The sequence below is a fragment of the Phodopus roborovskii genome, unplaced genomic scaffold, assembly GCF_943737965.1.
Source record: "Phodopus roborovskii unplaced genomic scaffold, PHOROB, whole genome shotgun sequence".
Lineage (NCBI taxonomy): Eukaryota > Metazoa > Chordata > Mammalia > Rodentia > Cricetidae > Phodopus > Phodopus roborovskii.
This window is the reverse complement of record NW_026126448.1, coordinates 8,775,139-8,793,435: the sequence shown is the minus strand read 5'-3', so window position 1 is coordinate 8,793,435 and position 18,297 is coordinate 8,775,139. Positions and strand designations below refer to the sequence as shown.

The 18,297-nt window shown below is 50.2% G+C and overlaps 1 protein-coding gene and 1 long non-coding RNA gene across 2 annotated transcripts in view; one reads left to right on the top strand and one right to left on the bottom strand.

Annotated features, from left to right (window-relative positions):
- The window catches only part of Cfap57 (cilia and flagella associated protein 57), a 69,096-nt gene that overhangs the window by 39,983 nt on the left and 10,816 nt on the right, over nt 1-18,297 (top strand). The window contains exons 16-21 of the mRNA XM_051188634.1: nt 621-794; nt 2,960-3,118; nt 6,058-6,201; nt 11,263-11,379; nt 13,318-13,452; nt 13,567-13,710. Coding sequence (XP_051044591.1) covers nt 621-794; nt 2,960-3,118; nt 6,058-6,201; nt 11,263-11,379; nt 13,318-13,452; nt 13,567-13,710 — 873 coding nt within the window. The remainder of the gene's footprint in view (nt 1-620; nt 795-2,959; nt 3,119-6,057; nt 6,202-11,262; nt 11,380-13,317; nt 13,453-13,566; nt 13,711-18,297) is intronic.
- Nucleotides 13,360-14,074, bottom strand: LOC127225261 (uncharacterized). The gene is made up of 2 exons (XR_007834770.1): nt 13,974-14,074; nt 13,360-13,398 (listed from the first exon to the last, which is right to left on the bottom strand). It is a non-coding gene; the product is annotated as an uncharacterized LOC127225261 (long non-coding RNA).

Below are 18,297 nucleotides of genomic sequence, written 5' to 3'. Positions count from 1 at the left end.
ACTCATTTGTTCAGCCATTTGCCTGGCAGCTTCTGTGTGCAGCAGGCACTGTGCCCTGGGAGTCCAGTATGGGCACAGAAGACATGGTTCCTACCCTCAAGGCATTCTCAGCTTGGGGGGGGGGCAGATTTACAAATACAGTTACCGTAGACCAAGCTCTATAAAGATAAGTCTGGACCGGGTGGTGGTGGTGCACACCTTTAATTGCAGCACTCAGGAGGCAGAGGCAGGCAGGTCTCTGAGTTCAAGGCCAGCCTGGTCTATAGTGTGAGTTCCAGGACAGCCAGGGCTACACAGAGAAACCCTGTCTTGGAAAGGGGTCTGAAGCCTGAGTGTCATATGGAAAGTAGAAGCGCAGCAGGGTATGCAGGGTGTGGGGTATTGGTAAGAGGTAGAGAAGGTAGTGGGCCCTGAGGCCTGACCTGCTCAGGAGAGAAGGGAGACAGGAGAGAGGATAGCACCTTGGTTTCTGCTTGTGTAATTTGATTCCTCTTCCCTTGTACGAGAGGCTCCTGTGCTCTTGACATCCCAGGCCTCCTTAGCACAGCACCACCAGCCCCTTCTCCCTGCAATCTCTCTCTCTCCCTCCCTACCTCCATCCATCCCTCCCTCTGAGCCAGGCACAGGAAGATGTTCGACAGCAGCTTCGGGAGTTTGAAGAAACCAAGAAGCAGATCGAAGAAGATGAAGACAGAGAGATCCAAGACATCAAAACTAAGTATGAGAGAAAGCTTCGAGATGAGAAGGAATCCAACCTCCGGCTCAAAGGAGAAACGGGCATCATGAGGAAGAAGGTGCACCACACTGCCCCTCAGTCTCCCAGGGGTGGGCCCTGGGAGCGTCACAGAGGAGGCTGGGGGCAGTAAACAGATAGCTCCGGGTGCCCACACAGAGGTCCCACCTCCGGGACAAAGGGGCTCTACCCTCAGAAGAGACTACATCTGCTTCCCCTCCTCTTTGGGGTAACAGTCAATCCAGACTGGCTTAGGTTATTCTGTCTTAGATCTCTCTGTGGAACCCAGTCCTCAAACACATGTTCCTCCTGCTTCTTCCTCCCAGGTGCTAGGATTTCAGGAGTGCCCAACCACCTCCCTTCCCTTTCACAGGCTCCCTGAGCACAGGATACTCTGAGCTTTTCTTTCTGGACAAGTAGGAGCTGCTGAAAATGGCAGTGAGGACTGAGGATGAGGCAGGCAGCAATTCAGCCTGGAGGCTCCTGCTCCGACTCCTCCTTAGAAGGGGGAATATAAGGTGGTGGGGTGGGTGGCAATAAGATGCTTTGCTTGCAAGGTGAGGCAGCTACTTAGTTGTCTGATAGCTCAGAGAGGGAGGGTGTGACTCGCAGATCCAGGTAGAGTTGCAGCATTTCTTCTATGGCTAGCCACAGAGAAGCTGAGTTCAGAGCAAGCCCATTGGGAATCAAAGCTTCCTGTTAGAAACTGAACAATTGTCAGTGACTCCCGGGATAATCAGGCTCTCCCTTCCTGGACATGGCTACAGCAGCTCCTCTCTGTGACCTTGACCAACTCTCAAGGTCAGTGTGGTCTTGGAATCTTCTCTCTGAAGCATTTGTAGATAGACTGCTCCACTCTCTCCCGCAGGGAATAGACCTAGGCTATAGACTAGACTTAAGCAGAATACTGCCATCATTCATCTGACCTGGGAAAATACTGAACTGTCCCAGAGTCTCCAAAAACTCACTCTCTGAAGCAAACAAAATAAGCTTCGTGTGCCTGTAATAAGCCCATGCCTATAATTCCAGTACATAGGAGCGGAGGCAGGGGGATTCTAAGTTCTCAGCCAGTCTGGCTACATAAAAGAGTTTGTCACCTTAAAGAAAGAAGGAAACAGCCAGGCAGTGGCGGTGCTCGCCTCACTAGGCGGGTAGGGGCAGGTGGATCTCTGAGTTTGAGGCTAACCTGGTCTACAAAGAAGAGAGAGTTCCAGGACATTCGAGGCTACACAGAGAACCCCTGTCTCAGATTTTAAAAGGGGGAGGGAGTTAAATGTGAAGTTGCAAAGAAGGGAAGTTTGTGTCAGAACTGGAAGGAAAGCAAGAAGCAAGAGAGTGTAATGGAGAGGTGATTATGACCACAGTACATTGTGTGCAAGTATGAAATTTTCAAGTATGGGGGGCTGGGGAGATGGCTCAATGGTTAAGAGCACTGACTGCTTGAACGTAGGTTCAATTCCCAGCAACCACATGGTGACTCACAACCACCTATAATGAGATCTGGTGTCCTCTTCTGGCCTGCAGGCAGAACCTAGTATATATAATAAGCAAATAAAGCTTTAAGAAAAAAAGAAAGAAAATTTCAAGTATGCACAAAAACTATCTCTCAATTTACAAAAAGGCTGCCCCCCCCAAAAAAAAACAAATAAAATAACAAAATCCACTCCCCCAAAGCCCATGGATGTTAAATGATGAGGGTTTTGGTTCCCTGGAGGGGGGCCAGCCCCATTCTTGGTTGAGGTGGGGGGATGGGGACCAGTTCAAAGACCCCAAGGCCCTTCCCTGTCGCTGTCTGCATCCTCAGCTCCCTGACACTGAGTCCTCAGTTCCCTGTCACTGCTGTCTGCATCCTCAGTTCCCTGTCGCTGAGTCCTCGGCTCCCTGTCGCTGTCTGAGTCCTCAGTTCCCTGTCACTGAGTCCTCAGTTCCCTGTCACTGAGTCCTCAGCTCCCTGTCGCTGTCTGAGTCCTCAGTTCACTGTCGCTGCTGTCTGCATCCTCAGTTCCCATCGCTATCTGAGTCCTCAGTTCCCATCGCTATCTGAGTCCTCAGTTCCCTGTCGCTGTCTGAGTCCTCAGCTCCCTGTCGCTGTCTGAGTCCTCAGTTCCCTGTCACTGAGTCCTCAGTTCCCTGTCGCTGTCTGAGTCCTCAGTTCCCTGTCACTGAGTCCTCAGTTCCCTGTCGCTGTCTGAGTCCTCAGTTCACTGTCGCTGTCTGCATCCTCAGTTCAGCAGCCTGCAAAAGGAGATCGAAGAGCGCACCAATGACATTGAGATCCTGAAGAGTGAGCAGATGAAGCTGCAGGGAGTCATCAAGTCTCTGGAGAAGGACATCCAAGGCCTCAAGAGGGAAATCCAGGAGAGGGATGAGACCATTCAAGACAAGGTGAGAGCTGCAACCTGCCTGCCCCAGCCACTGCCCAGCAGGACCCGGGCAGAGCTGGAAGGGTCCTGGCTTCTTAGGGATCATTCACTTGACTTGGTGAAGGAAGAATGGTCTATGACGCTCCCACTGTGTGTCTGGCATGGTGCTAATTCATGCCAACACATAACACTCAAGTCTACCAACAACCTCGTGGCATGAGAAACCCAGGGTTGTGTCTTGTGAAGTTCCAAGAGGCTGAGTTTACTGCCCAAGGTCTCATGGTTTGTAGGGGACAGACCTCGGGTAAGAACCTGAGCCACCCGGCTTCCAGATCTCTGCTTTCCACTAAAGCAGGCATCCTAGGATGGTCCACTTTATAGTCTAAGGGTATCCACCTGCCACACAGAAGTGGACCCCATAGGTCGGTCCTGTAACTACTGGGTGTCCCAGGAAGGTGGGAATGCCTTTTGTGCCGAATACTCAGCTAACAGGCACGTGCATCTTCTGGGGGCACACCACTGCAACATCCAGGATTTGCTGTCCCCCTGAGCAAACTCAGACTCCACTCTGCATCTTTTGCCTCACCAGACAGAATTCTGTGACCACACATGGGCTTGAGTGTTAGATAAGTAGGTTCCAGCACAAGCCCCTCTACTGACCAGGCCCTGCACCATCCTGTTTCCTCCTGGGACATGGGAGCTTGTCCCTGCATACTACTTCTGCACAGGAAGTCGTGTGTATGGTGTGGGCTTTGGAGAAGGGGCAGGGCCGTCTTCAGATTCTCCAAGCGGGAACTTGAAAGAAAGAAACCAAGTGCTCCTACTGCAGAAAATCATAACCCCTCTTAGTCCAGAAGCCTCCACAGTCCCCACGCCTGGTCCCCAGCAGCACAGCTGACAGAGTACAAGTGTAGTTAGGTCATTCTCCAACTGAAAAGCCTTCAGTAGCTTCCCATGGCCCACAGTAGCAGTCAGCAAACTACAGAGCAGTAGATGACAGATACTTCAGGCTTTCCAGGCCATACAGTCTCCATCTCAACTAATCAAATCTGGATACCACGTGTGAGACCACCCAGATACAAAATTGTAGTTGTTTGCTTGTTTTTTTCTTTCTTTCTCTTTTACTCTTTGCTCTTTGGCTCTTTGGGGGGGGGTCTACAACCCAGCTCCCAAATAAATACACAGACTCAGAGTCTTATTCTTGCCTTGTTTCTAGCCCCCCCCCTCTCTCTCTCTCTCTACCAGAAGCTGTCTTGGCAGGGCTGCAATTGGAACCAGCAGAGCAGCCCTGGATCGTTCTTTCTTCCTCTCTTCCCTCCCTCCCTCCTTCTCTCTCTCTCTCTCTCTCTCTCTCTCTCTCTCTCTCTCTCTCTCTCTCTCTCTTTCTTTCTTATATTTTTTGGTTATGAGCCTAGCATTTAACAGCTGAACTATCCCTCCAGCCCCTTTCTTTTTTGCCATCTTTTCTTAACTTAAATTATCCCATCTACCTTGTGCCTCCGGGCTTTTATCTTTCTCTATTTCTGTATTTCTTTCTTTACTTCTTTCTCCGTGATTTGCTGAATAGCTGGGTGAGTGGCCCCTGGAGCTCTTCTCCTTCTCTCCCTCCTCTCTCTCATTTTTCTTTTTCTCCTTCTATCCCTGCCTATCCTTTCTCCTGCTTTGCTGTTGGCCATTCAGCTCTTTATTAGACCAGTCAGGTGTTGTAGACAGGCAAAATAACACAGCTTCACAGAGTTAAATACAACATAAAGGAAATGCAAACACATCTTTGCATCATTAAACAAATATTCCATATTCCACAGCATAAACAAATGTAACGAATCTTAAAATAATAACTTTACAACACAAAATAGAAACAAATGTACTAAGCCATGTTCCAACTAAAATGGACAAAAACAGGCAGCAGGTCGTTTGGTTCACAGGCTGAGGTTACCGATTCCTGCTTCTGAGCAAAGCCAAAGCCTTGCCTTCCTTCCCTCCTCCTCCAGCCTCCTGTCTAAGTTCCCTTTGGACCAGCACATCACACTGAAGTGGGTTGCTCTCTGCTGCTGCAGTGCAGACCATGGGGATGCCTGTGTCTCCCTCCCTTCCACCATACATCACATTTTGGGATTGTATTTGTTTATCTGCTCTGCCAGTCAGTGTCTTTTTGCCTTAAGGATGGGTGGGGCCTTTGTCATTCTCAAAGCTGTAACAGGAAAATGTCATCCAGTCCAAGTATGCTTGATAGACCCATGCGTTGATCACAACATGAAAACCTAATGGTCCAAACAAACAGCTGTGTTGCTATCCTCTCCACAGCAGGAATTGGACAAGGACCAACAGGATGGCTGGTCTCTGACCCCAGTGTCTGGAAACTGGGCTGGGAAAACTGGAGAAGATGAATGCCCATAGAGGGTGCTTCTTCAGAGTGCCCAGCTCCATCCCCTGCCCCTGACAGGGATGGTGGGGTGGGGGAGGCTCATTTGATTTTTTTAGCAGCAGAGCCCTGAATGTGCTCGCTATCCAGAGGGCTCAGGGTGTATAAACCTCTTACATAGCAGCAAGCCTCCACCACAGCAAGTGTCCCAAGGGAGCCAGGCTGGGAGCCACCTGTCTATTTGACCTAGCTTTGGCAGCCACTCAGCATTCCCTCTGTTGGATTTTTTGTGTTACAAGCAAGTCATAAATTGTATCAGATACAAGAGAGGGCAACTAACTCTACTTGCTGACAGAGGCACACCAAGGCCATAATTCAGAATGATGGTGTGGGATGGGAGACGCCATCTTCTACAACCTACGAGTGAGTGAGTGAGTGAGTGACTGTGTCTCTGCTGCAGCAAGTACCTTGGAATCCTCAGCTAGAGCGTGTGGCCTCCTGCAGTGCCACAGCTCTGTATTTTCTACCCTGGAGGAGTTCCATGTGCCAGAGCCCCGTGAGGCGACATCACTCACCTCTCTTTCTCAACTCACTTCCAGGAGAAGCGAATTTACGATCTGAAGAAGAAGAATCAGGAGCTAGAGAAGTTCAAGTTTGTCCTGGACTACAAAATAAAGGAACTTAAGAAGCAAATAGAGCCTCGGGAGAATGAGATCAAAGTGATGAAGGAACAGATCCAGGAGGTGAGGGCCAGCGCCCTTCAGACGTCTGTCCCCTCTAACCCTGTCGCTCACTGGCTCAGGGAAAAAGAAAGAAAACGCTTCTCGAAGCCAAGGCATGTGCAGCTTCCAGCTTCCAAGAGCAAGTTAGATGGGGATTTACCTTGTGTTAGTTGGGCTGTGTCGAGCAGGGGTCTGGGGCAGTCTGACTGTAGCGACAAATGGGAGGTTCAGCTATTGGACTTATGGTCACTAGGGGGCGGTGTGTACTCAGCCAAAAGGTAACCTTCACCAAGTGCCATGCAGAGCCACTCAAAGCTGGGATATTGGGGTGGGGTGCAGGTAAGGCCAGGGTCTGGTTTTTGGACTTCCAGCAGGACACCAGAAGTCTCCAAAGGCTCTTAAACCCAAGAGTGGAACAATTAAGAATCTCTTCTGGGGAACAAACAGGATAAAGGTGGAAAGTGGAAAGGAGAGAGATTAGAACCAAGCTGGCTGGACATGCATTTCTAGATTCCAGTGGCCCAGATGTGAGCCTTTTAGCCCTGGGCCCATGCACATTTTCTTATGACATTCTGTTTACCCATCAGACTCCACTAGGTACAGAACAGTTATGGTTTGGAGGCCATGATGACCTAAAATTGAATTGTTGATATTTTCCACCAAAATTACTCTTGAGGTTTTGTTTTGTTTTGTTTTTCCTCTCCTCTATCCAGTCAAAGGGAAGTGTAAAAAAAAAAAAAAAAAAAAAAAAAAAAAGTCTTTCCTGATTCTTTCTCTCAACTCCCATTCCCATGTCCAAAAGCATCACCAACCCCCATCCAGTAAGATTTCAAACCCAGTACTTCTTCCCTGCTGTGATTGCCCTGGTCCAAGCCTTCACCGTGGCTTTAAAAAGAAAGAAGAAAACAGAAACACTCATTTGTTTTCATTTCACTTAAGTGGTGGGGTGCTCTTGCCACAGCACCTCGTGAAGAGGCCAGAAGACAACTTGCAAGAGACGGTTTTCCCCGTCCACCATGTGGGTTCCAGAGATGGGTCTCAAGTCTTTGGGCTTAGCCTGCTGAGCCATCTCGCTGCCCCCCCCCACCGTTTCTTATCTGGACTTGGCTCAGGCTACAGCCTCATCTCCACCTAGAGTGCTGTCCTCAGCGGTGTCCCATCCCACTAGAACACAATCCAAAGGCTCTGCGCCTCTCCCCAGCTCATGCTTTCCTCCGCTGCTCCATACCAGCTTTCTGTCAGCTTCTAAAAGTCATGCTCTCCAGATTTAGGATCTCTGAGGTAGGGTCCCCTCTGCCTGGAAGACTATCCCCTGGGTGCAGCTGTCAACATCTTTACCTTTCCAGATGTTCATAGGCCAAGGTGGTGCTGGTGTGCTCAGCAGAGAAAGCAGGCAGAGGTCCCAGAAACGGGGTTCTCTGGGGGTGGTATGGCTTTCCCCCATGGCATCTGCCCACAGCTGGCCACAGAGCTGCCATCTTGGGCTTCCTACCATATGCTGGTGACTCCAGGGCCGACTTTGTCATTTCTGTAGCAAAATATCTCAGCCTGGGACATGGGACATCAGAAAATTTTCTCATTGTCTTGGAGGCTGAAAGTCCAGAATCAGGGCATCAGAAGGAGGGGGAGGGGGTCTATGTCCCATAGACAATGACTTCTGTGTGTCCTCACACTGTGGAAGGATGGAGGGACAATGGCCAGCTCTTTCAGGTCCTTCGGGCCTCTTTTATAAGAATATCTGTGAGGCCTCGGTCCTATGATCAACATGCCTGTGGGATCATTCCCTGTCCCTGGCAGGAATAGGGGCTGAGCATGCTAAGCAGAGGAAGAATAAGGCAGGGACCTTCCTAGCTAACCCTTCTGTGCACACACCCCATGTCCCTCCTTATACCAAGAGCTCAGGGTTGCTATATGGCCCTGGTTCTTTGTAGGAAACTCTAACCATGGGCCTTTCCTTTGGGAATTAGTGACACATTCAGAAATACTCACTGCAGATCTCTGGCTAAGTTCTCCTATAGGACTGAAGGTTCAAGCCCTTGGCTTGTGTCCAGAGATCTCTGTGGATGAGCAGGTATCCAGCCTTGACTGAGATGCCCCCCCCCCCCCGGACACTTCATATACACTTCCCCAGCTTCTCTCTGTGGAGAAAAAGAATCTCTTCCAGGGCTCTTGTGGTTTCAGTTTCAATCATTTATTTGTTCTTCTAGTGTAGGGTTTCTCGGGGCTGTCTGTGTTCTGGGGTGGCTGATTCTCCACTGCCCGGGGCTGTCCTGTGAGCTGTAGAGGGCTTTACCACAGTCTTGTCTCCATGCCAGAAGCACCCTCTGCCTGGGTTGTTATGATCCAAAACATCTCCAGACACTGCCAGATTTCCGCTGGGGGACAAAATGGTTCTTCCACTCTCGTATCCCTCCCCACTGAGACTTGTCACCATGTGCAGCATGGAAAAGTGGATGGAATGTCCGTGCTGGGAAAGAGAAGTTTGTTCCCACATTCTGGGCTCGTCTTCTGGTTTTCCAGCCAGAAACACTCACACTTTACATATTTTACAGTCTATATGTATGTTCTTGAAGTCACATGAGGCTCTGCCTGTACAGGAAAGAGGAAAGGGCAAAGAATGACTGTCCTGGGTCACTTCCACCCCAACCCAGTCTGTCACTGTGGCATAGGACTGTTAAGAGGTATGATCAGCCCACAGACATGACCTCCAGGGGCTCTGATTATTGGGGGGACCTATTCTCTCTTCCAACTGCCATTTCCCTGTCTTAAGACATTGTCTTCCAGGGCTGGAGAGATGGCTGAGAGGTTAAGAGCACTGGCTGCTCTTCCAGAGGTCCTGAGTTCAATTTCCAGCAGCCACATGGTGTCTCACAACCATCTATAATGAGATCTGGTGCCCTATTCTGAATACCCTATAATGAATGAAAAAGACATTGTCTTCCTTCGCTGGAGCCCAGTGCAGCTGCTTAGCTAGTCTCCTGCCTGGGCTCTAGTTTTCTCTCTTCTGACAGAAGCAGTCTCTATGCTGGACCCCTCCCCCTCCCATGCCAACTCCTGCTGCTCTGGTGAGGTTCTTCAGTGACCTCAGTGTGGTGGGCCCCTCAGCCTGCCTCCAGGGTTGTGCCATCTTGCGGTCATCTGGATCAGTGCCAGCCTGCAGAGATGCACCAGGCTACCCACCTGCTCTGTAGGCAAGCTGCTCCCTGCCTGCTATTCCCTTCCCCGCTTCATCATCCTCCAGTACTCTCTCTCTAACGGCGTTTCTCAGCCTTCCTAATGCTGTGACCCTTTAATACAGTCCCTCATGTTGTGGTGACTTTGTTGCTACTTTTATAGCTGTTATTTTGCTACTGTTATGAATCGTAATGAAAATATCTAGATATTATATGTCTGATATGTATGGATATTTGATATGGAACCCCAAAGGGCTCAAGACTCACAGGTTGAGGAACATAGCTCTACAACATTCAGATGAAGTGGCCCTTCCCAGGGCAGGCACATTCTCAAGTCCCTGGTGTACACAGGGCACTTTCTGCCTAGGGTACCTTCTGTCTCAGCCACAGATAACATTTCATCTGTCACACAGCCACCTCTGACTAAGCTCTCTCATCGCTTTAGGGCAGAGTCTCTAGGACACAGAAACTACCCCTTATGAGTTCTGTATTCTTAGCCTCCCACACCTCATTGCTTTTCAGAAAGGATTTATTTAGCTGTGTATGTTATGTGTAAGAGTGTTTCACCCTGAATGCATGTGTGCCTGGCTCCCACAGAGGCCAGAAAGGAGCCTCAGATCCCCTAGAACTGGAGTTACAGGCAGCTGTGGGCCACTGCGAGGGTGCTGGGAACCGAATCCTGGTCCTCTGCCAGAGCAGCCAATGCTCTTAACCACTGAGCCACCTTCCTAGCCCTGATGGTACTCAGTCTTGCTTTGGCTGTGGAAAGTCCCATTCTTGTGAGTCCTCTATAGGCTCTCAGCACTCTGCCACGCCTCTTCCGGAGACGGGTACTTCCTGCTTCTCCTACCACCCCTCACCCACCCTCCCTTTGACCACTACAGGTACCTGCCCTCCATCCCTTCCTCCTTCCTCCCCTCCTTCCTTCTATCAGATGTTCACAGGGTCCTTCCGGATGCCAGGCATGCCTCGGAGGGCTATTAATGATAAGGAGGCATTCCTCTGTGTTCACAACATAGAGTAGCGTCTTAGAAGTTTCCCAGGCTTTCTGAAGGCTAATAGGAACCTTAAAATGTGATGATAGAACTTGGGATAGGTTGGGGGGGGGGGTGAGGCATTCCACCTGTCTCCACCCTACACACAAAACAAGGAACATTCCATCCCTTAAAAACAGCCAGTGAGCCTCACCATACTCCCATGAGTACCCGTGCCCTCAGTCTGGGGTGGCCATCAAGCATCACCCTTTGAGTGGGACCTGGGTTTCTCCACAAACAGTCTCATCTGAACTACATGTGCCTTGGGTAAGACAGATCTGACAAGGGGTAGCAAACTTTCAGATGCTTGCTGGTGTCCCCTGCATCTTTTTGAAGAGGGGGCAGCCCTCAGTTGTGTCCTCAGCTCCTCCCTGTTTTATGCCTTAGATCAAAAGATGCCGCCCAGGTCCCTCAAAGCTCTCTGCTTTAGAAACAAGCTTCAGCTGTCCATTTAGAATGATCGTGGCTCCTGAGGGTCAAGCTCCACTCATGCAGCCTTCCAAAGCGGGTGAGGGAGGTATTTCTCTGGAGGGACCTGCCTTGAGCAGCAGTTGAGAAACCAGGATTTAGGGTGACTGAGTTAGAAAGGGTTCAGAAAAAGAGGAATCTGCCAGGTTAGGGAGAGGGGTGGTGACTAAGAAGAAAACTTCACAGCCTGGCCACAGACACCCAGAACCCCGGTGGACGTGCTATTGTTCAAGAGGGGTGCTTTTAGGATAGCAAGCAGTAAGGACAGGGATCTCATTCAAGAGGAAATGGCCAGGAACTAGAGAAGAAACACAGTGCCGGGAATTCCCAGTGAAAGCCTCTGCTCACGCACGCGGTTTCCATCCCTGACTTCCTTGCTCATGCCCTCTTCCCCTGGTTCTCTGTAGATGGAAGCCGAACTGGAGCGGTTCCACAAGCAGAACACACAACTGGAGCTGAACATCACGGAGCTGTTGCAGAAACTGAGAGCCACGGATCAGGAGATGCGCAAAGAGCAGCAGAAGGTGTGAGGATTTCGGCGTCTGGCAGTGGACCCGGGATCTGGCGCCTGCCTGCCTGCAGCGGGCAGCTGGCTCCCAGAGACAGCCAGCCACCGCTAAGAAACGCTTCTCATCTTAACTCGTGCTCTTGCCCAAGGCCTGTCTGGTTCCAGGCCCGCACAAATTTACGTATCCAAATTCATCTAGGACTATAAACAGCTTGGGAGTATAGATAAGAGCAGTAGCAGTGGTACTCAACCTGTAGGTTGCGACACACTTGGCCCTTCTCACAGGAGTCACATATCAGATAGCCTACATCTCAGATATTTGCACTACAATTCATGACAGTAGCAAAGTCACAGTTACAAAGTGGCAACGAAAATAATTTTATGATTGGGGGTCACCACGACATGAGGAACCGTGTTAAAGTGTCTCGGCATGAGGGAGGCTGAGAAACGCTGTTTTATAGGACACCCTTAGCCTTGGGTTTGTTTGACCTGAGAAAGAACATGATTTAAAAGTCATTTGTCCTTAATGAAGTGATTAAATGCTCTGAGCACCCCCAAACTGCTGGTGTTAGGAAAACCTTAGAGACCATCCATTCCAGTCTGCCCATGTGCAGAGGTCAGAGGAGGAAGTCAGGCACCCAGCTCTGTCACTCTCCACTGCATCTCCTTGAGACAGAGTCGTTTGTCGTTTTCTTCAGGTACACTAGCTGACCAGGGACATTAGCAACCCGCCTGTCTCTACTTCCCAGTGCTGGGGTTTTAGGCCCTTGGGATGCTGGGATCCGAAGCCCAGTTCTCATGCCGGCATAGCAAGCGCTCTTAACCACTGAGCCATCTTTCCAGTCCCTTTGTGTCTCCAGATAGTATCTCACTCTGTAACCCAGGCTGGCCTAAAACTGATGGGATAGCCCAAGCTTACCTGGGAACTCTTAATTCTGTGATTACAGGTGCCTGCTACACATCTGGCCCATTCCATTCTTTTTATCTTGTAAATAAGCACAGTAAGTAAGGGTCAAGAAATGAGGAGAAGAAAAAAACCAAAATAAAACCTTCCCCCAGTAGTTAGAGCTAGTTCTCAATTCAGAGCCAGCCTGGGAAAGCCTGGTCCTCTGGCCCCAGGCTAAGATGCACTTGTGTACTCTGCCTTCAGGCCACCTGAAACATTTTCCAAATCGGACTGAGCTTCTCCACCCTCCTTAGTAAACATTGGCTGTGCATACTGGCAAAGCTTCAGAGCTACACATTGGGAGAGGGCCGGGCTCTGCTCTTGGAAAGCCAAAAGGGCTGATAAGTGATTAGTAGCTTGTGCATAAAAAAAAAAATAGAGAGACAGAAAATTGTGTACAGAGAAATTGTATATACCTGTGTATATGTGTGACATATTTGTAAAGTGGATAAAGGGCTATGGGAGTGGAGAGAAAGGAGACTCCCCCTTGGGTAAGGGTGGGGGGAGGTGGCTGTCAAGGAAAGCCTGGCTGGGGACGGGAGAGCTAGTCCAGTGTACAGCAACCTGACCATCCAGGGAACAAGTGCTGGGTGAGGTCCTAAGGGGCACGGGGCAGCCCTGGGTCAGGATCTGTGGGAGAGAATGATACATCTTTCTTGGCTCTAAAAGTGTGGCCACATGAGTTTCCTTCCATCTTATGAGCCTGAAACCATTAAAGGAATGTGGAGCAATAGGAACGCCATGTGCGTGTGGTCTCAAGCCCTGTCTTCTTGGCAGCTGCTCAGGCAGGGTATCCAGCCCAGGCAGGTGCGCAGGAGTTTCAGAACTGCTGCCCTTGGGTGACTGCCCATCTGGCATTCTGCGCCCAGGATGGTCCCCAACAGTCAGGTGTCAATCCCAGACAAGGATGCTCTGGTCCCTTTCTGTGTCATTAGCCTCTTCCTGAAGCCCCTGCTCCATCCACATAGGGTGGGCCCTGCAGTCCCAGGAGTAAATGTCTGATTCCAGGAGAGGGACCTGGAAGCGCTGGTCCGACGGTTCAAGACAGACCTTCACAACTGCGTGGCATACATCCAGGAGCCCCGGCTGCTGAAGGAGAAGATCCGTGGTCTCTTTGAGAAGTACGTGCAGCGGGCAGACATGGTGAGCTCTGAGCGCCCTGCCCGTCCCCACCCACACTGCCCTGCACTGTACTTCACATCTCCCTTCCCCCCCCCACACACACACACCCTTTGCTGAGTCTCCCCAATCCACCAGGTGGAAATTGCAGGGTTGAACTCAGACTTGCAACAAGAGTATGCCCGCCAGCGGGAACACCTAGAGAGGAACCTTGCCACCCTCAAGAAAAAAGTGATCAAGGAGGGCGAACTGCATCGCAACGACTACGTCCGCATCATGCAGGTAATGGACATGTACATTTCTCCGCTGCCTGAGACCACCCATCACCCAGGCTCCCCAGACATCCAGGGATCCACAGCTTTTTTTATGGCTCCTCTTCTCTGACTTCTCAGAGCTCATCCTGGCTGCCATTATGGCCTAGGGCCCACCAAGGAGCCCATCCAGGCATCGCCATGCCCTCTAATGGCCAGCCCTATTGCTTTCTCCCTGTTCCACTGGCCATCCTATCCTATTCCTACCAAGCTTCTTTCTCTCTTCTCAGTTACCGATGGTACGGCCAGGTCACAGCTCTCCCGACTCCCTCCTCCTGACTCCTTCACCCCCTTCTCTCTTGTAGCTCCTGGTTCGCCTGACTTTGCTGCTTTTTATTTATTCTGTTCTTCCCACCTCCTGGGATGTATCTGGCCAGTCTCCATCTGCCTCTTCTCCCTTTCTGGTGCCTCAGGTCTTACCCTTATCTCTTGGTCCAGATTGAACCACACCCACAGATTTGGCAATGATCATATTCAATGAGCTCCTACACCCAACTCCCAGGATCCTTCAGCAGGCAACTCAGGGAGCCTAACCCCATTCCTGTCCCCACCCAAGCGCTCTGTCGGGACTGCCCATCAAGATGCCTCTGCCAGATCTCTGTTTGGGTGTCAGTATCATCTGAGGCAATTGATATGAATTTATATCAAAAGAGAACATCGGAATCACATAGGGCACATACTTTTCTGGTTACATTTCTTTAGTGTCCTGATCGAAACTCTGGAATGGGAACAGGGTGCAGTTTGGAATGAAACCAGATACCTGGTTGGAAAGTTACACACAGCAATTCAGGCCAAACCGAGGCACAGCTGGTCTCTTGCCATTTTAAAACCAGCTCCTCTTCCCACTACCCTTTCAAACCATTTCTATTCTGAACCATGAAAGTTCCCAGAGACACAGAAAGAGGAGTGGATGTGATTGGCAGCCCCTTGGTACCAGCAACCACACACAGCCTTGCTAAAGGCCTGGAGTACCCAGGCTTTGAGCACAGGAAGCTAGGCAGTGAGACCAGGGAGACAGTATTTGCCACCTGGTGGCATAGCCGAGCCCTGCCACCACCACACCACCCTGAGGTCCTCCAGGGGCTGGCCCCTCTCTCCACACTTAGCAGAAGCCCAAAGCAACAAGTCAGCCCCAGGGAGGAAGGGGGAACGGCAAGCTTGCAGTATGCACACATTCCTTCATGAGGCTGCTAGGGCAGATTCCATGTTTCTTCCCCACCCCCATGCCCTAGAGAGTACTGGACCCTGGACCAGGGTAGGAGTGGGCAGCAGAAGAGACTCAATCAATGCTCCTGTGAGGTGGGTCCCTGGAAGTCTTCCATCTTAAACAGCATTGAAACCTGTGTGGTAACTCACACCTTTAATCCCAGCATTCCAGAGGCAGAGGCAGGTAGATCTATGGAGCTAGTTCTAGGGTAACCAGGGATACATAGGGAAATTCTGTCAGAGGATGGGGAGGGTTGAGGAGAGGAAACCTGTGTGCTGTGACCTCTGTAGATCTAAAGAAAAGACTCCGACCACATCAGGGGACAAGAAGGAGGCCTGGAGGTGGGGCTCTGGGTCCCACCAACACCACCACATGCACACACAGAAACTTCTTGCTGATTTTATTGGGGCTCTGGGTAAGACTTGACTTGCAAAAGTTAGGAAGGTCTCCTTTCCCCCCAAAGGCTAGGGATCAAATCTAGGTCTTTGCGCTTACCAAGTAGCTGGAGCTACACGTCCAGTCCAGAAGACATTTTTTTTAAAAGATTTATTTATTCATTATGTATACAGTTTTCTGCCTGCAATGTACAACTGCAGGCCAGAAGAGGGCATCAGATCTCATTGCGGATGGTTGTGAGCCACCATGTGATTGCTGGGAATTGAACTCAGGACCTCTGGGAGAACAGCTAGTGTTCTTAATCACTGAGCCCTCTCTCTGCCGCACCCCCCCCCCCAAGGACATTTTTAAAAAGACTGTTCTTTTTAAAGAACTACTGTCCTGGGTGCTAAAAGCTGTTTTCTTCTTTGATCTTGAGATTGAAGGAGACAGCTAGGCCAAAGTCACAGGGAGTTGCAGAGCCTATGCAGGCAAAGCCTAGCTAGGAACTCTATTCTCACGCAGGGTGTGGGAGGTGAGTGGACACAGCATCTGAGTAGACAGACCAAGACAACAGTACTTCGTTGCTGTTTGGCTGCGAGACTGCGGGGCTCCAGAGACCACTCTGCTTACCTGTAACCTGGGGCAAAAGATACCAGCCTCCTGCCTGATACAGAATTAGGGCTCAAAATTGCCATTTATTTTTAAAATTGTTTTATTAGATTTTTTTTATTTGTTTTACACACCCACCACAGTTTCTCCTCCTGTTGTCTCCCTCTTCCTCCCTTCTACATCCTTCCAATCCACTCCTCCATCTCCATTCAGAAAGGGCCAGCATGCATACATGTTCATGTGGGTACAGATATGTGGGTATAAATATTTGTGGAAGCCAGGGGAAAAAAAATGCCATTTCTTTTCCTTTATACCAGCAAAGAAATAATTCAAGAGCTACAGTGAAAATAAGCAAATGAGTCTAAAAGTCCATCTTACATGGCCTGGGGGTGGGGGAGGAGAGCACAACTGATTCCAGAAACACACACACACATACACGCACGCACACACACACACACACACACACACACACACACACACACACCTAGGTGGTGGCTAGGAGCCCTGAATGCCTTAGTACATGGTGGTTTGGAACTGCTGGAGTTCCTCTGTGGCTACCAGGGCCCCAGTATCTTCTTCCAAAAAGGGCAGGCACAGTGACTGAGCAACTCATTGGAAAACAACTTGGGGGGGGGGGAATGGGGCCACCATCTCATTTGTATATCCAGATAGGAGCCCAGGGCCTCCCTACACTGTTCCCTGGCATGCTCATGCAAATATGGAAATGGGAGTTGCTACGCAATACAAACACCTCGAACACACATTTTATTCATCCCCTTCACATTTTTCAAGGTCTTCTTACACAACAAATGGTGTGTTAGCCATGGAGGATTCCAAGATAGATTTAAAGCATTCCCACCCTCAGAGAGTGTGGGGAGCATTTGTCCGGTGGTGTGGGCCCACGGAGGAAACATGCTCCTCGAAGACCCAAAGGAGGGAGAACCCTTGGAGTTTGGTCTCAGGGTGGGTGATTGAGGAGCAGCTGGGGGAAGGGCCCTCCTTCCAGGCAGAGAGACAGCAGAGGCAGGGGTGGGGTTGAAGGTGGGGACTGGGGATCCACAGACCTCACTTCAGCAGAGCATCCAAAGCAGCAAGAGTCCACCTGAAAGCCACTTAGCCCTGGGTCATGCTGGAAAGGGCCCTCTGCTCCTTGCCAAGAACTGCGAGGTTCATCCTCAACACAGGTCAGAGTCCTTCTCAGACACAGTTGCCTTTGTCTCACACAGGTGGACTCGTTTGGCAGCGTATTCAGTCAAGTGAGGAAACCTGTTAGACAGATGTCGGTTAGGGATAAAAATGAGAAGCTTGGAGAGGGGGATGTGGTGATATGAAAGGCATTTCAGAGTAGAAATGAGGAATTGAAATGCTAGGTCAGACCCGGGGAGGAAGGTGGAACGGGCAGGGAGATAACAGCCTGGCTTATGTGTGCAGTTAGATGATCCTACTAACTGATGTGACACTTCCATGATCACAGCCCTCATCAGTGCCCAGATTCCCCCCACACTGAGGCAACAGCCAGCCCTTAAAGGCATTGATTCCAAGCAGCCAGTAGGGGGAGCTATGGTCATTCCCGTCCCTTCTCTGCTTGCCATCAATATCAGAAAGTTCAGCCAGGGCATCGTCATTCTGTTCCAAGGGCCTAAGGCAGCCCTTGTTACCTTGTTTTGGTCTCTACACAAAGACCTGAGTGTCTTCAGACTGCTCCGGGAGTCTCCAGACTTGGAACTGTTCAGATCTTTTATGTAGCCCAGTAGCTGGCTGGGGGTGGGGGGGGGTCTGGAAGACTGGAAGGTTTGTAGACCATCTTAGCCAGGACGCCAGGAGGAAGAGGCTTAGCAAGCTTGTTGATTTCACTTTTCCTTATTATTATTATTTTTCATTTGCAGAGACACACACAGTTGACCTCACTATGATCTTTGAGTTTCTCAGAACATAGGGCGTCTTAGAAAACAATATTTAAAGACCTTAGCTTGTCTTTGGCAATCATTCTATCTGAGCTACTGGAACAAGAGTGGCATAAGGAGGATGTGAGAGGGTTAATGTGGATGGAAGTAGACATGTGGGAACAGGGCACGGTGGAGGTGGACGCAGCAACACTCAAAGTTATCACTGTCTTCATACCCCGATGAATCCGAGAATACATTCCCCTTGGGGCTCCTGAAGGGTGAGATGAGGCGAGGCATGCAGACTGCAGGGATGCAGCCAAGGTGAGGCATGCAGGCCGTGCAGGGATGCAGCCAAGGTGATTAATGTAGACTGCAGGGATGCAGCCAAGGCGAGGCAGGCAGACTACACAGGGAGTTTTACAGTCTTTCATTCTGCTTGCTGCCTCCAGGCTCCTGACTAAGAAGAGTGTTTACCCTC